The sequence below is a fragment of the Homalodisca vitripennis genome, unplaced genomic scaffold (genome assembly GCF_021130785.1).
Source record: "Homalodisca vitripennis isolate AUS2020 unplaced genomic scaffold, UT_GWSS_2.1 ScUCBcl_3838;HRSCAF=9613, whole genome shotgun sequence".
In the NCBI taxonomy this organism is placed as follows: Eukaryota; Metazoa; Arthropoda; class Insecta; order Hemiptera; family Cicadellidae; genus Homalodisca; species Homalodisca vitripennis.
The window spans coordinates 1,092-15,384 of NW_025779949.1; the positions used below are offsets into that span (position 1 = coordinate 1,092).

The 14,293-nt window shown below is 31.2% G+C and overlaps 1 protein-coding gene across 3 annotated transcripts; it reads left to right on the forward strand.

Moving 5' to 3' along the window:
- Positions 1-254: 254 nt before the first annotated feature.
- LOC124372699 (maltase 1-like) lies at positions 255-12,708 on the forward strand. Of its 3 annotated transcripts, none has more exons than XM_046831106.1 (7): positions 255-392; positions 3,886-4,109; positions 5,573-5,732; positions 8,252-8,405; positions 11,057-11,213; positions 11,306-11,446; positions 12,486-12,708. In XM_046831106.1, the coding sequence occupies exons 1-7, from the start codon at positions 300-302 to the stop codon at positions 12,565-12,567; spliced, it is 1,011 nt and encodes a 336-aa protein (XP_046687062.1). In that variant the 5' UTR covers positions 255-299; the 3' UTR covers positions 12,568-12,708. The 3 variants fall into 3 exon arrangements, with proteins under 3 accessions (XP_046687062.1, XP_046687064.1, XP_046687063.1); XM_046831108.1 differs by lacking the exon at positions 255-392 and adding an exon at positions 2,246-2,385; XM_046831107.1 differs by lacking the exon at positions 255-392 and adding an exon at positions 2,246-2,380.
- Positions 12,709-14,293: the final 1,585 nt, after the last annotated feature.

A 14,293-nucleotide genomic window follows, 5' to 3' on the forward strand; every position in this document is an offset into this window, starting at 1 on the left:
TACTGCAATGTATAGTATAGTAGATAGTAGATTCTAAGAAGAGGTAATTGTGGGAAATGTGGACAAATTATAAAGCATGAAGTGGTGTTTTGTACAGGTTTTTGTAATGAATGGCTCTAATAATAAATGTACGTATCATTTTCAGGCTACTGATTTTTTGCTGCTCAATTCCCTGATCTGTGCTTACAATCAGGGATTCACTGAAAAGGAGATAATTGAATTGTGTGTTTGAGTTGTTATGGTGAAGATCAATGTCTGATTACAGCTGAGCAAGAGTGGCAATTCGGCTTGGGAATGGAATGAGGCAAGAAAAGAGTTTTATCTCCACCAGTTCGACAAAGAAGAACCTGAATTCAACTTCCGAAACCCAAAAGTTTGTAAAATTCTTTGATGTAAGTATGAACATTTCTCAGCTATTATATTGTCTTTTTTATGTGTATGAGTGAGATTTTTATGTTACTTTTATTATATAAAACATCCATTTCTTATAAAATTACTTCTTACATTGTATTGGATTTGAATATTTACTTTTGAGGGTTACCGTATCAATCCAAATTTATTTTACCAGTTTCATCCTTTGGTATGTTTTTGTTGTTTCTGTTACTATCCCGCTTCCACAGCATGTTTGTCCATGATCAACGTGAAACATTTTTAGCAAAATACCTTTTACTTTTTTTTATTATTGATATCAGTCAATTTTTTAATTAAATTAAAATTTTTAATTATTCTAACATTACATTAAGGAATTATGTACGTTTTACTTTTTATATTTTCAATAAAGGAAATTTTCAGTTTATTGTTATAATTAAAATAATTTAAACATTGTTGACTAATAACTTATAAGGGATTTGATGCAAACAAATTTTGAAAGACAGTATTTAATTTTTCCAATAATATTTTGAGTAAAATAAAATAAAAATTATGATAGTGAAATGTTCTTTTGCTTAGCACTTAAAAAAATGTAAACTGGAAAATTAAACATCCAACTTTACAATAAATAAAATACTTAATTGAAATTCAGTATAATGCAAGTTAAAATTCTTTATGAAATAGTTTTTAATTAAAATTAAAAATGTTATAAAATGAAATCTTCCAACTCAATTACACAGCTTGTACAGTCAGTCGCCATAGTCTTAACATGGTTGCACCTCAATCTGGGCTGGTACATTTAATTAATTTCATTACAAAAGTATGTAATAGTCTATGGTAATTATTTGATATTAGAGTTCTTTAACGTCTTTAAAATACCATAGCAATGATATTTCTTTAGTCAAATGTAAAAAATGTATGACCATTTAAAGTTCAATTGCTTTCAACTCTATTAAAAATAAATGGTATATGCCAGTGATACGTAAGATATTATCGTCTGTCATGGTTTTTAAAACAAGTTTTTCAATTTTACTACAAATATTAATTCGCTGACTTTATATAAAATGTATATTTTATGGTTTATTATTATAATACTGTTACAAACAATAACTGTGAAAAAACATTTTTAGGATGGTTGAATGTGAATTATTACTCATAAGAGGCAGAAATACTGTCTGAAATAAACCAGAAAATCTTTTTTAATGTCTCTGAGGGCGGCTGTAAAATTCCTCCTCTTTCCTCTATCTGTACATAGACATGTAAATAAACTGTCTCTATATTAAGCAGCATCAATGTGAATGGATGTTTATGTGAGCTGGGTGTCCAATTCACAGGGGAATTATTATTCCGAATAATAATAATTTTTATTGTGTGAACAACAAATTGCATGCATGCATCAGGTACATTCTCTACTATATACATTCTACTTACATTAATATAATTTTTACAGTGTAACAAAACAGTGTTTATTTTTCATTTATTTTTTTTTATTAATTAATTATCCCACCGATCCAACATGAACTCTTCAATAATTACTAATTTGCGACTTTCCTTCAGGGTCCCTAATCATTAGTCTTATATAACTTGGGATGGCAAGTGTTATCACTTAAGTGGAACAGTTTGGTTTTGAGAATATTAAAACTACTTAATTCTGTACAAATATGTAATTAGGTCCATACTTTGCGCTAAGTTTATATTTTTTAATTGTAGCTTCACACTTTCTAGTGAAATTGATAAGAGAAACTAGCCACAAAGTTCATGAACTCTGGACTTGGCTTTGTCCCAAAACCGGAATTTTACATAACATTTTAATGATTAGTGAGAGTATGATAATTGAAGTTAAACCACTGCAAGGCCCCCATTCGACACAAAGTCTGCGTTTAGTTACATACAACAATGGTCTCCCAATTCTCCGTGCTTATGTTTGTTTTAATGCTATATTTTTCAGTGGTTTTCTTACTAATAGGAGTTTCATCATTATTAGCATCAGTTCAGTCAGAGTTGTAATTATGTAAGGTACATTACTGTTATTCTGTTTGTATGTATGTCTTGTATTCTGGTAAAAAATATAGTAGCTGGGTTTTTTTAGTAAAATTATGAAAGAATTAAATTAAAGAAAGAGAAATTAAATTACATTAGTTTTTATAATGTTAAAAATAAGGCTTTTGATATTTTATAGGTGCACCACAAACTATATATGTTTTGTACTGTAGTATCAGTTAAGCTTATACTCAGGTCTGCATTAGACAAATACTACTCTTATTTATTCATTAAATTAAATAAAAATTATGTAAAAGTAAATAAAATATTGAGATTTTATATAATAAAATTAATTAACATAAAGAAATATTTTTATACATTACATTAACCCTTAGCACGCCGTAGACGGAATAATCTGCGATGTTTCTAGGTCTTATAACGCCAAAGACGAAATAATCCGCCGAATCGATAAATAAAAAATATGTTTTAATTACTGTTTTTTAAGTTTATAAACCTCAATATATAAGCCACAATACTAAGTAATGTACTGGCTTGACCAAATAATCCAGTTGCAGCTGTCAGCTGGCCGCAGTAGGTAAGCAATAAATTGTTTTGTTGCTGGCAGCTGTTCTCCCACTCCCGTCTGTACGCCGATGACGATACTATCCGCCATTACTGACTGTCAGTGGAGCACGCATTGTGCCTTTGGGAAGTGTTCTTGCGTTGTCATTCCTTTTACAAACAGTTGTAAAAAGTTATTGTTACCATGTTTTCGGTGTTATAATCAAGTTTTTATTGTTTCTTCTCTGTTGTGTAATTATGGCTCATCACCCAGACTACGTTTTCTAGTGCTTATAATGATGTGGGATGAAGATGATATTAGTGATATTCTTTTAAACAATTATACTGACAGTGACGATAATGAGGATGTTTTCATATTTTTCATCACGTATGATTACTCTGTAACCTGAATTTGATTTTTATTTATATATTCCATTGTTATGAAAAAATACAATTATTTTAATGCAAGTATTATATTATTGTAAATTTTGTGTGTGGGGGTGTGTTTAGTCATTAGGAATGAATACAAAAATTAGCTTTAAGGAATTTTCATTTTCATTTTTTCACCTTAAATGAGCGTAATCTGAAAAAAAAATGCTAAAATTTAAATCAGCGTTCAAAGGGTTAATTTATTAAATCACCAAAGTTTTTAAATTATTAATTATACATTCTTTTTAGTTAAAAATATTTTTCTTTTAATAAAATATTTTTAACGTTTAAATTATAATTTAAAAAGATTGTTATGGACTATTTAAGTAGTTTGATTTTGTTATGCATATTATTAATTGAAGATGAGAATGTTAAACTGTTAAATCTGTTGATATTCAACACTTAGTTATACATTTAAAAATGTATGATACTTAAAGTCAAGTTTGGTATGAGTTATAAAATTTGTTAATTTTATGTCATGTAACTATGAAGTTTGTGTCATGAATAGAAATTATATTTTTCAATGGTGTGATATTTTTGTTCTAGGATGTAATGCAATTCTGGCTGGATTTGGGCTTCAGTGGATTCTATTTAGAACGCACCAAGTATTTGATTGAAGACGCAGAGTTACGTAATGAGACTGCCAAAAGAGACATTGGATCAGCAACCCACACCGAATATGAGTTCTATGATCACTTTTACACGGAGAACAATGCCGAGTTGGCACCTCTGCTTCATGACTGGACCGAACGCCTCGCAAACTCTTCAGGGTGAGTGAAGATAGGCAGGATATCAATCAAATATAGCTGGGAGAAGTGTCGATAGGTTACATTTTGTGTACAGATTAGGTAGAGTAATGTGAAATTAACATAGTTTAAAAATGCCAATATAGTGATTTCAATAATTCCATTTACAGATAATTCAGAAAATATCATTAACTAACTATAAATGGATTTGTATATTTTTTTAATGTTACAAAGTAGCAACTAAACAACGGACATACTAAAATAAAATGTCTTAAAAATAAATAATATACTTTATACATGTTAAGTTTAAAAAAATTAGGAACAGCTATATTACACTCATAACTGACAATCTTTAAATTAGAAAATTTTTTTGCTTTGGATTGAGCAGTTTATAATTAACTGTATTGTAGACTTCACTGACCAATTTTAATTCAATATTATTATGAAAACCGTGATGATTTTCCCACCACACATTGCAGCCTGAAGATGCTGCATTACAATGAGTCGAAATCAGTCATTAATGAAATCTATATTAAATGTTCAAATTCACGGTTATTAGCACCCAGTGAAATCTGGGCTGAAATTACACATGAGTAAAAAGGGCTGCAGATTTTAGGGAGTGGTGGCTAATTGTAGTGAAAAACTTCATATATATAATTTTAATATGGTACTGCGAAACTTTTAAAACAGCAGTCGTAAGGAGGTTCTACTAGTATCGAAAATAGGCTCTCTTGTTATGGTTTGATAATTATCCTTTTGCTAGCTTCTATACATTATAGGCCAGGATATTATGTTGCACCACTGATGAAAGGTAAATTAATGCAACATAAATGTGACATCCCATACACATTATGCAATCATGTTACACAGACCATGCGGCATTCTCAATAAAACACTTCAGTTCTATTTCACTGTAAGGTACTCAATGCGCTAAAATTGTTGTTAAAGGAACACTTAATTGGTTGTAGCTGGTCTAGATATTATATGAAGCAAGTAAACCTAAGTCATAAAGCTATGAATCAAACTACGCTATAAACAAAGCAATTTAACTTATTACAACCTATTCTAAATTTAAAAATGTTTTTTAATGGAGTATGTTAGAGCAATTCTTGAGTTTTTAACTGTTTTAACATTTTGGTTTGTCTTTGGCCCTGATGGGGTTTGGATAACAACTCTATTTTCGTTATCCGCATTTTGTTTTCCACTAAATAGCGCACAACTTGAACATTTAACATGGGCAACAGATTTTAGCATTTTACGACATAACTATTCACAGACTTTAATTTCATTATCTAAGATGGTATGCCTTGGTGGGAGGGGAGAGAGGTTTTGTACTACTGCAGCAGATTTTAAAACTTTCCTCTGTGAAGTATTTGCATATTCCATTATTTTTGTTAAAATTGCCACTTGGCTAAATGAATACCAGTTGTGCTGGGCCATAGTGGAAACAGAAAGTACGTTCTAGTAATTTTGACTTGTCTGTACAGAATCCTGGTTGTAGACGATCTGTCAGTGACTGCCAACCGCTCATTAGCTCACCTGATAGTGCGACCACAGACTCTGGAGCCTTACCCTATCTTCACGGCAGAGGATATGGTCACATTGATCAACAAAAATCTCAAAGCCAACCCTTGGCCAGCCTGGCAGGTAAGCGTAGTGTTAGTTATGGAAACAGTATGTTTGTCCAACAAGTAATGCAGATATTCCCATTATCTGGTTTCTCCTAATTCTTTACTTCATTTTTCCCATTTTGGATGAGTTCATTTATTTGAGTTTGCCCCAATAAGATAAATAATAATATGTAACAGTCATACAATTTTTCTCTAATTGGCAAAGTTTGGTGGTAGTATTCATGAAAAACCATTCAATTAAATCAGCTGTTTTTTTTTATTGTAATCTGACTTTAGATCTAATGCTTCCTCCTTTATTATTAAAAAACCGTTACTAAAGTTAATTGTGTACTTGTACTGCTGCATTCTGGATTACTTTCTCATGCCTTCTGGTCTCCTTATTGTGCATGATATGCTTTTTAAGTTTAACACATTTGCTGCGGAAAAAAAAAAAAATTGACCGGTCATGGTAAATGCGGAATTTTTTTTTTACTTACCCTAAATGAAGTCAGAGCAGCCAAAAAGGTTGTACAAGGTTGTCCAGGTAACCCAACTGCCAGATTTGGTGGTGTCATAATTGTGACAACAATTGTTGTCAGCCGTACCTATTATTTTTCTTGACTTCCTATTGGTGTTGAAGTTGCATGATGGCCATTGATCATGTCACTTGTTTTTAAATCTGAACCAAAATCATTTTAAGTTAAAATTTTTTATAAATGCTCTTAGATGCTTAAACAAACACTAGTAGAAATGTACATTTTGAATTTTTACTATCCATCCTCATGTTTCAATAACTAATGTATTTGGAGTATTCTTTACCAGTATATTCATGAATGTGTAATTATCAGCCCTCACTCTCTGTGTTAGTTAATTTTGTGTGTGACAGTTTAATATTCAAACTGTTGCTTTGAAACTGCTATTAAATTGTTACTGTTATTTTTTCTACTCTAGAATGATTTATTGATGTATTCTTATGTTATATTTTTTTTAATTTATTTTGTACATGTTGTCATATTATAGTTTACTGTTGAATAGTTTATTGACTAACTCTCTAGTGATTTACTATATAACTGTTAACCATCCAACCTATTTTGAGATATGCAGGATTACTTTTTGTTTTGCTAAAAATTCTGTTAACAAGAAAATATGCACTATTGGCCAAAACTTTATTCAGAAAACCCCACACCATTTGAATATAACCTTAAAAACTAGTAATTATGTAAGTTACTTTAAAAAAAGTATTGTGAAAAAAAGTACTTTTTATGTTACAGTTTTGCAAATGTTTTTTAAAGAAGATATTTAAATTTCAGAACAATATTAAATAAAAAATTTGTGTATAGAAGAAATTAACTAGTATACATTATTCTGAAAATGCTGAATATATAGAAAAGCTAGCCGTTTTTTAAGCAGTTTTATTTTCTTATCACGGATGTTATTAAGTATAAACTGGTTGCTGTAAGAAGAGGCGAATGAATACAAAGTTTATACCAGTACCGAGCATAAGACATTCAGTGAAATATGGACACAGCTACAGGTAGCTGTTTACAACAGTGTTGAATGCGTTAGCAATAAGCCATTTTGTTAACGTGATTGCTGGCAATGTAATGTAAATAAACCATGGGAAAAAGTTTTATAACCTTTTTTAATAATCATATAAAATTAGAATTTACTTCATTGTTTTTCCCAAAAAATCTTAGTAGTAGAAACAGTATTAAGTCGACTTAGCAGTACATAGTGAGTGTGTCACACCACTGGATTAATCACAGATAGGTGATGTATCGAAACTTATATACATGCTATGTAAAGGATTAACCATAACTCTACTTAGCAGAATAAAGTGTATCCACTTTATCTATGCCACTATTGTTATTTAATAAATATTTTAATTTACAGAAACATTTGTTAGCAGAATACAGGGTATCCACTTTATCTGTGCCACTATTGTTATTTATTAAATATTTTAATTTACAGAAATATTTGTTAGCAGAATACAGGGTATCCACTTTATCTGTGCCACTATTGTTATTTAATAAATATTTTAATTTACAGAAACATTTTTTAGCAGAATACAGGGTATCCACTTTATCTGTGCCACTATTGTTATTTAATAAATATTTTAATTTACAGAAACATTTGAATGAGAATCTCCATCAGTTTTTAGTAACAATAAATTAAAAATTATATTTTAGAATTTCAACATTTCTGTTGGAACTTTCTATATATTTTTGTGTGATTTTTAATACAAAGCAATTTTCAAAAAACGTTTTTATTCTTAACAACTTCCTTTTTAACTCATACTTTGTATATAATGCACCAACTCCAATAAAATAATTATGAGGCTGACCAATAAGTGAATATAACTCACAAAACTCATAACTAGATATAATACTAAACGGAACTAACAAGATGAACGGATTAAACATCTAATACACTCTGGAAATAACAGTGCACCTGCCAAATACAACTATCAGAGTAATGTGGAGCTTTGTTACTTACAGGTTAAGCATATAACACACAATAGTAGACATATATTAAACAATTTTGTAATGTTAACAGATAGAGGTGAAAAATGAAGAACAAGGTAGTCCCCTAGCCCAGTGTGTGCTGTTGTCATCTGTGTTGCTACCTGGAGTACCCGTTACTTTAGCAGGACAGGAGCTGGGACTCAGCAACCTCCAGGAGATACCCTGGGACAACACCACATATCCAGGTTAGCAGATTACCTGTGAAAGTTAGTATGTACTCTAGCCCAGTGTGCTGCTGACTGGAGTACCTGTTACTTTAGCAGGACAGGAGCTAGGCCTCAGCAACCTCCAGGAGATACCCTGAGAAAACACCACATATCCAGGTTAGTAGATTACCTGTGAAAGTTAGTATGTACTCTAGCCCAGTGTGTTGCTGACTGGAGTACCTGTTACTTTAGCAGGACAGGACCTGGGACTCAGCAACCTCCAGGAGATACCCTGGCACAACACCACATATCCAGGTTAGCAGATTACCTGTGAAACTTAGTATATACCCCAGTCCAGTGTGTTGTTGACTGGAGTACCTGTTACTTTAGCGGGACAGGAGCCTCCATGAGGTACCATGGAACAATATGTATTCAAGTGAAATGGGAAGTTTTTGTTATGGTATTTTAAAGTTGTCAAGAATTGAAATGTATGTTGCAACCACTATCCAAAACTTTCAGAATGTATCAAAAAGTGCTTTTTATTTGTATAATATTCACTTTTATTTGTATAGAGGTTAAGATCTACGAAATTTCAAACTAATCATTATTTCACATAAGTTCAAATTAGTTCACTAATTAATACTAGTTGTAAAGATTAGCGAATAGTCTTACATTTTGATATTGACAGTGTAATAAAGTAGTTAAACCAGTTATGGAATTACAGTATTTGCAACTGAATTAGAAATGTTTCATAATCAAAACTAAAATTTCTGAAAATTGAACTACCTTTCATTAATTAATCGATGAAACGAAATAAAAATAGTATTTATTTCTGAGGTGAGTTAAGTCCCTCTCTTCCACTTAACCCATCAAAGTATGAACTTATAAAAGTTACAGAAAAATAGCTAAATTTACTTTTATCACTGGAAACTAACTTATTACAATGGTATTACATTGGTTATACACAAAATTGAAACTCATGATATATTAAAATAGTCTAATACAAAATAAATAATTGGAAGAACATATGAACAAATTTAAACTATAACTGAAACTCATACACACTCACACATACACACTCATGTTAAAATAAACCCCAACGCCAGAGTGAGTTAAATATTTTTAATTTTGACTTTATTTTCTAAGATAGACTAGTATGGTGATTACACTTATTCATATGCATCTTTTAACAATAATGATGTGTATTAATGGAATAAAGATTATAAACAAAAAAACTGCCAAGTCTGGTCATCCCGACACTTCCAACGATCCCGCAGGAACAGCTGCCTAACAGTTGGCTTTATCTGTTTTGAGTAATGTTTATAGTCTTCATTTTTATTGAGTAACTTTGAAAAATTCAAGCCAAATTTTTGTTTTGAAATTAAAGATAGATGAAACTAACTTCCTGTAATTAACTTTAATATCTCTCGGTTCTTCAAACTAAAACAAAAACTTAATTAAACATGAATAACAAATTTGAGTAATATATGAGGAATTTATTTTTTTTGTAAGGTGTTACAAGATTACAAAGCTGAAGAAAGTTACTGTAGAGCTACTTGGAAATTAATTTTTATTACTGGAATTTATTCAGTTAAGTTTGTTATTCCTCCAATTCCACAATAAAGGAGATGGTAGTATTGGATTCTTCAGTTGTAACTGGCCATGTACGAAAGCAAAGGACTTGACTGACTGTAAGGCTGTATAAAGGACAAGGTCAAATCAATTGTGTCAATGATGTTTGTATGGCAATTGTTGAGCAATTTGAATCATTTTGAACTCATTAGTATCCTACAGTATCTTATTAGTTGGGAAGCAGACAATCAAACATTCAAATTCTTAGTAATTATATTTAATGAATAATTTGAATGTTAATAAATTTTTGTGTTTAAAATGTAGGAAAATCTGTTTTACAATGAATAGAACTTAATATAATTAATTAGTGGAGTACGTGAAATTTAATTTTCAGGTTATAAATAACAATAATTTATATTTACTAAGCTACTATCCTTTTTTTCTTAATCATGTTAAATTTCTCTCAGAGATATAACAAAAAAGTAACACCATTCTCAGTAGTTAATGTAACAAATAAGTTTTAAGTTCAAATTGTATTGAACTCCAGATTTTTACATATCAAAATTGTTAACACGTATCTAATGGTAATTTATCTCTAAACTGAACAATAACAGTTGCATACTAAGGTTAACAATAATGAATATAGACTTCTGTTCATTTTGTCTTTCTCTCCATTTCCTCTGTTCAATATATCTAGTTAGGTACAATACAACTTCCTCACTCAAAGTGTTAATTGTAGTAGTTAGTAGGGATTCACTCATTGATTTGAATAATCAAACTTATATTTAGTACTTACTACCATGTAACATTTGCATAAATTAATGTGATAAGATTAATTACATATTATTATTGCTTGCTTCTTTTTAATAAAAATTACACATTGGACAAATTCATTAACTAATAAAGGGATAACTTTAATTGTATTAAAATCATACATTGGACATTACATTAGTTTTTTTTTACATAAAGCAGTTGTGTGAAATGCCAAACAATTAGAAGAGGAGTAAAACCTTATTTATTTGTGAGGGATGGTGGTTTTATATCATCGTGATATGTTAAATATATTTGTCCAACATAAAACAGTGAAATGTCAGCTAACCTGTGTCATGTGTCCCCAGAGAGCCAAGAATCTGATGTGGTCTCCCAGCAGAACAACCCTCACAGTTTGTACACTGCTTATAAGGAGTTGGTAGAAGCCAGAAACTCTCCCCAGATACTGCATGGCTCACTGCAGCTGCACATCTTCAATGGCACTTCAGTTTTAGCCTACACTCGGTAAGAGGCCACTTTTTTATTCAGTAATTTTGATTAGCCTATCCTTCAGACTAACGTAATCTATTACTTACCATTGTTTATTGTTTGTGCAGAATCAAGAGTGGCAATCCTGGGTACCTGGTGGTGTTCAACACTGGGACAGAAGAGACAACTGTGGATGTCCGTCAGATGAATGGTGTTCCTGACGAGCTGACCCTAGTGGTCACCTCTGACATCGACTCCATGGCTGACAAGTGAGTGAATGAATACAAGTCTTGGGCATTTGCGATAATTTAAGTAGTATAATGTTTCTTAACCCTAGAGTGAGCATGGTTACAACAGCCTGTGGACTGTGTTGCTGTTTGTTTTCGCAATTTAATTCTGTAAACATAAAAATGTTTATTATCAAACAAATATTTGTATTGCCGCTTTATTTAGACTATGATTCAGACATCATACCTGCCACCCCGCAACTTTGCTCGCGTGTTATCGTTCCCACATCACGGATACCCCAGCAGACCCATGTTCCATCTGAGCGAATATCTTCACAGCTGAATTTTCTAGTATACAATAGCGAGCGATACAATGTGGCGCACCATTGCTGTTCGTGCAGCCGCTGACCGTAAATTAATTCGTGCCCGCTGGTGCTCGCGCGCCAAAACAATACAATCCGCAATGGGTTAAAAGAACACTTACAGTACACAAATTTTTTAATTATAAATAATTGATTGCACTTCAAACTTTCTCAACCGGTATAGAGCAGATACATTAATTAAAACATATCCTATATCATATTATCATTATCATATCCTAGTCATATTACAATATTATACAGAACAGGTGATAACGTTTAACAAGCTCTTTTTCAATTAATAATGCATTTCTTATAGGAATTTTCACAACCTCAGAGGTCAGTGCGGCGGAGCCCTGATATTGGAGAGAAAAGTCCTTCCTGAATGTACTTCAACGGCACAAGATCTATATACCAAATTTCATGTCTATCTTTCTTGGTTTTTACTGGGTGTTTACGAATCAGTTAGTCAGTCAGGACATTTCCTTTTATATATATATATATATATATATATATATATATATATATATATATATATATATATATATATATATATACATTTAGCTTGTAGTTCCTGTTTTCTATGTCTATCTATGTGTGTGCATTGCCAGACATCTATTGAGTGTTTGCGCAGATTATCGCTTTTCAGTGGTTATTTTTTGTTTCTCTCGTAATTGGTAGTTATCAATAAGAATTTATGTCTATTATTGTACCTGTTTCAGATCCAAGTTGATGAGTGAAGCTGTGACGCTGCCAAGTCGAGCAGTTGCTGTATTCCGCTTTGTTCCAAAAGCAAAGGAGTAACTCATTGCAACGGTGTAATTTTGTATTTAGTTTTATTAAATTAACTTCTTTTTTTACAAAATGTTTACTTTTTAAAATACTAGTGTAGAAGACTTGTCTAAGTTTTGCTTGTGTAACTCAATATTAAACTTTGCAAATCACTAAGGTTTACTTCATTTTCCTTTTTTTTAAATAGGTTATGTAACCTTTTACAATCCCCAGAGCCTTTTTTTATGTGTATGCCGTAAACATGTAAATATTCTTGTATCATGTTCTGAGACAGTTGGAGATATTTGTAGACATTCTAATCAATTGTTTTATTTTTACCTTAATACGGTTCATCACTTTAATTTAAATTAGGTAATTTCCAGTCAAACATCAAGGCAGTGCACTTTACTCTACTTTCTCTAGACATAATGTGCTCTAGACTTTGGAAGACCCATGTCTAAGCACTGTATTAATGTATGTTTTTTTTTTTAGTAAGTACTTTTTTTTCTTAAGATCTTGTTTGTTTTACTGCATATCATACAGAAAAATTATTAATTTTTGCAAAGATTTAAACGTTTAATAAAAATGTCAGGGAGAATACTTCTTAAAACTTAGGAAAGTCCTTTCATAATGAAGAAATTGTGAAACATCATTTTATATTCACTTTCTGCGCCAAACCATTAGTGATCACTCTCTTAAAGCTTTTTTGCATATTCGTGTCATTTCATCTCTACTAATGGGTTTTTTTCAATACACTTGACAACTCTAAAAGTGAATTTCAATCACTTTCATGATTTTAGCACTAAGAAAGTAAGCAACAGTGTGATTTCATAATCTGTAGAATTCTCAATTTATTGAAAGAGACATTTTAAACATGTATAAAAAGATGTAAACACGATAGATCTTTGCTATATTGGCGTCTATGGCTTCCTAAAAGATGAAGATGGATGCAATGACACTGTCTGCTCTGAATGAGCATCCCTTGTTAGTAGGTTTTACTTCAGTACTATACACATTGTGGTAAAGAAGTATCCCCTCAACATGAAAGAATTAAAACCAGGAAATTCACTCCCTTCTAATTCACTGTCGGTTTATATTTCATTGTCACATACTTTTATATATCTAATATCAGTGCAAACATGAAAAAAAAACATTAAAATACTACATAGAATTTAGACTATTTTAGAAAGCAAATGCGGTGGTTTGTAGTGCACACAGTGTATTACAAGTGATTGACAGTTTTGGGTGAGATAACCCTTTTATGGCAGAATCAGTGGAGCACTTATTTCATAGTGTGTTCCCAAAATGGATGATTTTTACACCTTATCTATTACCTACCAGTAAATTATATTACAGTTCAATTACTCTTCAGATATAGTATAAATATTACTCATTTGTATCTTCCCGGTCCTTGGTACTACTTGTACCTCTTGAAAATTAGCAATCTTTTAGTTTTTAGGCTTACACTATCATTGTCATAAATAGCATTAAAGTCTTACTGTTTACACAATTTTCAAACATTACTTACACAATCTTGTTAAAATATTTCTGCTTCACTGTGGAGAGCCATAACAGATGTTGTACTGAAATATCAGTTTCAGCGCAGTGTGAACTGGACACTTTGATGTTAGTTACAGCAATTCTTGTACATGATCATTGCATTTCGTAGACATGGCACTACTTGAAGTAATTTTTTGTAAATAAGTATCAGCTAAACTTAACACTTTTAATTCTATGTGCAAGAACAGCTCAGTCCCAA

What these genes read in the sequence shown, in the direction of transcription:
- LOC124372699 (XM_046831106.1), top strand. Translation starts at nt 300, where the DNA reads ATGAGGCAAGAAAAGAGTTTTATCTCCACCAGTTCGACAAAGAAGAAC. An exon ending in CGCCTCGCAAACTCTTCAGG is followed by an intron (nt 4,110 to 5,572) that starts GTGAGTGAAGAT and finishes TTGTCTGTACAG; the next exon opens with AATCCTGGTTGTAGACGATC. An exon ending in ATCGACTCCATGGCTGACAA is followed by an intron (nt 11,447 to 12,485) that starts GTGAGTGAATGA and finishes TACCTGTTTCAG; the next exon opens with ATCCAAGTTGATGAGTGAAG.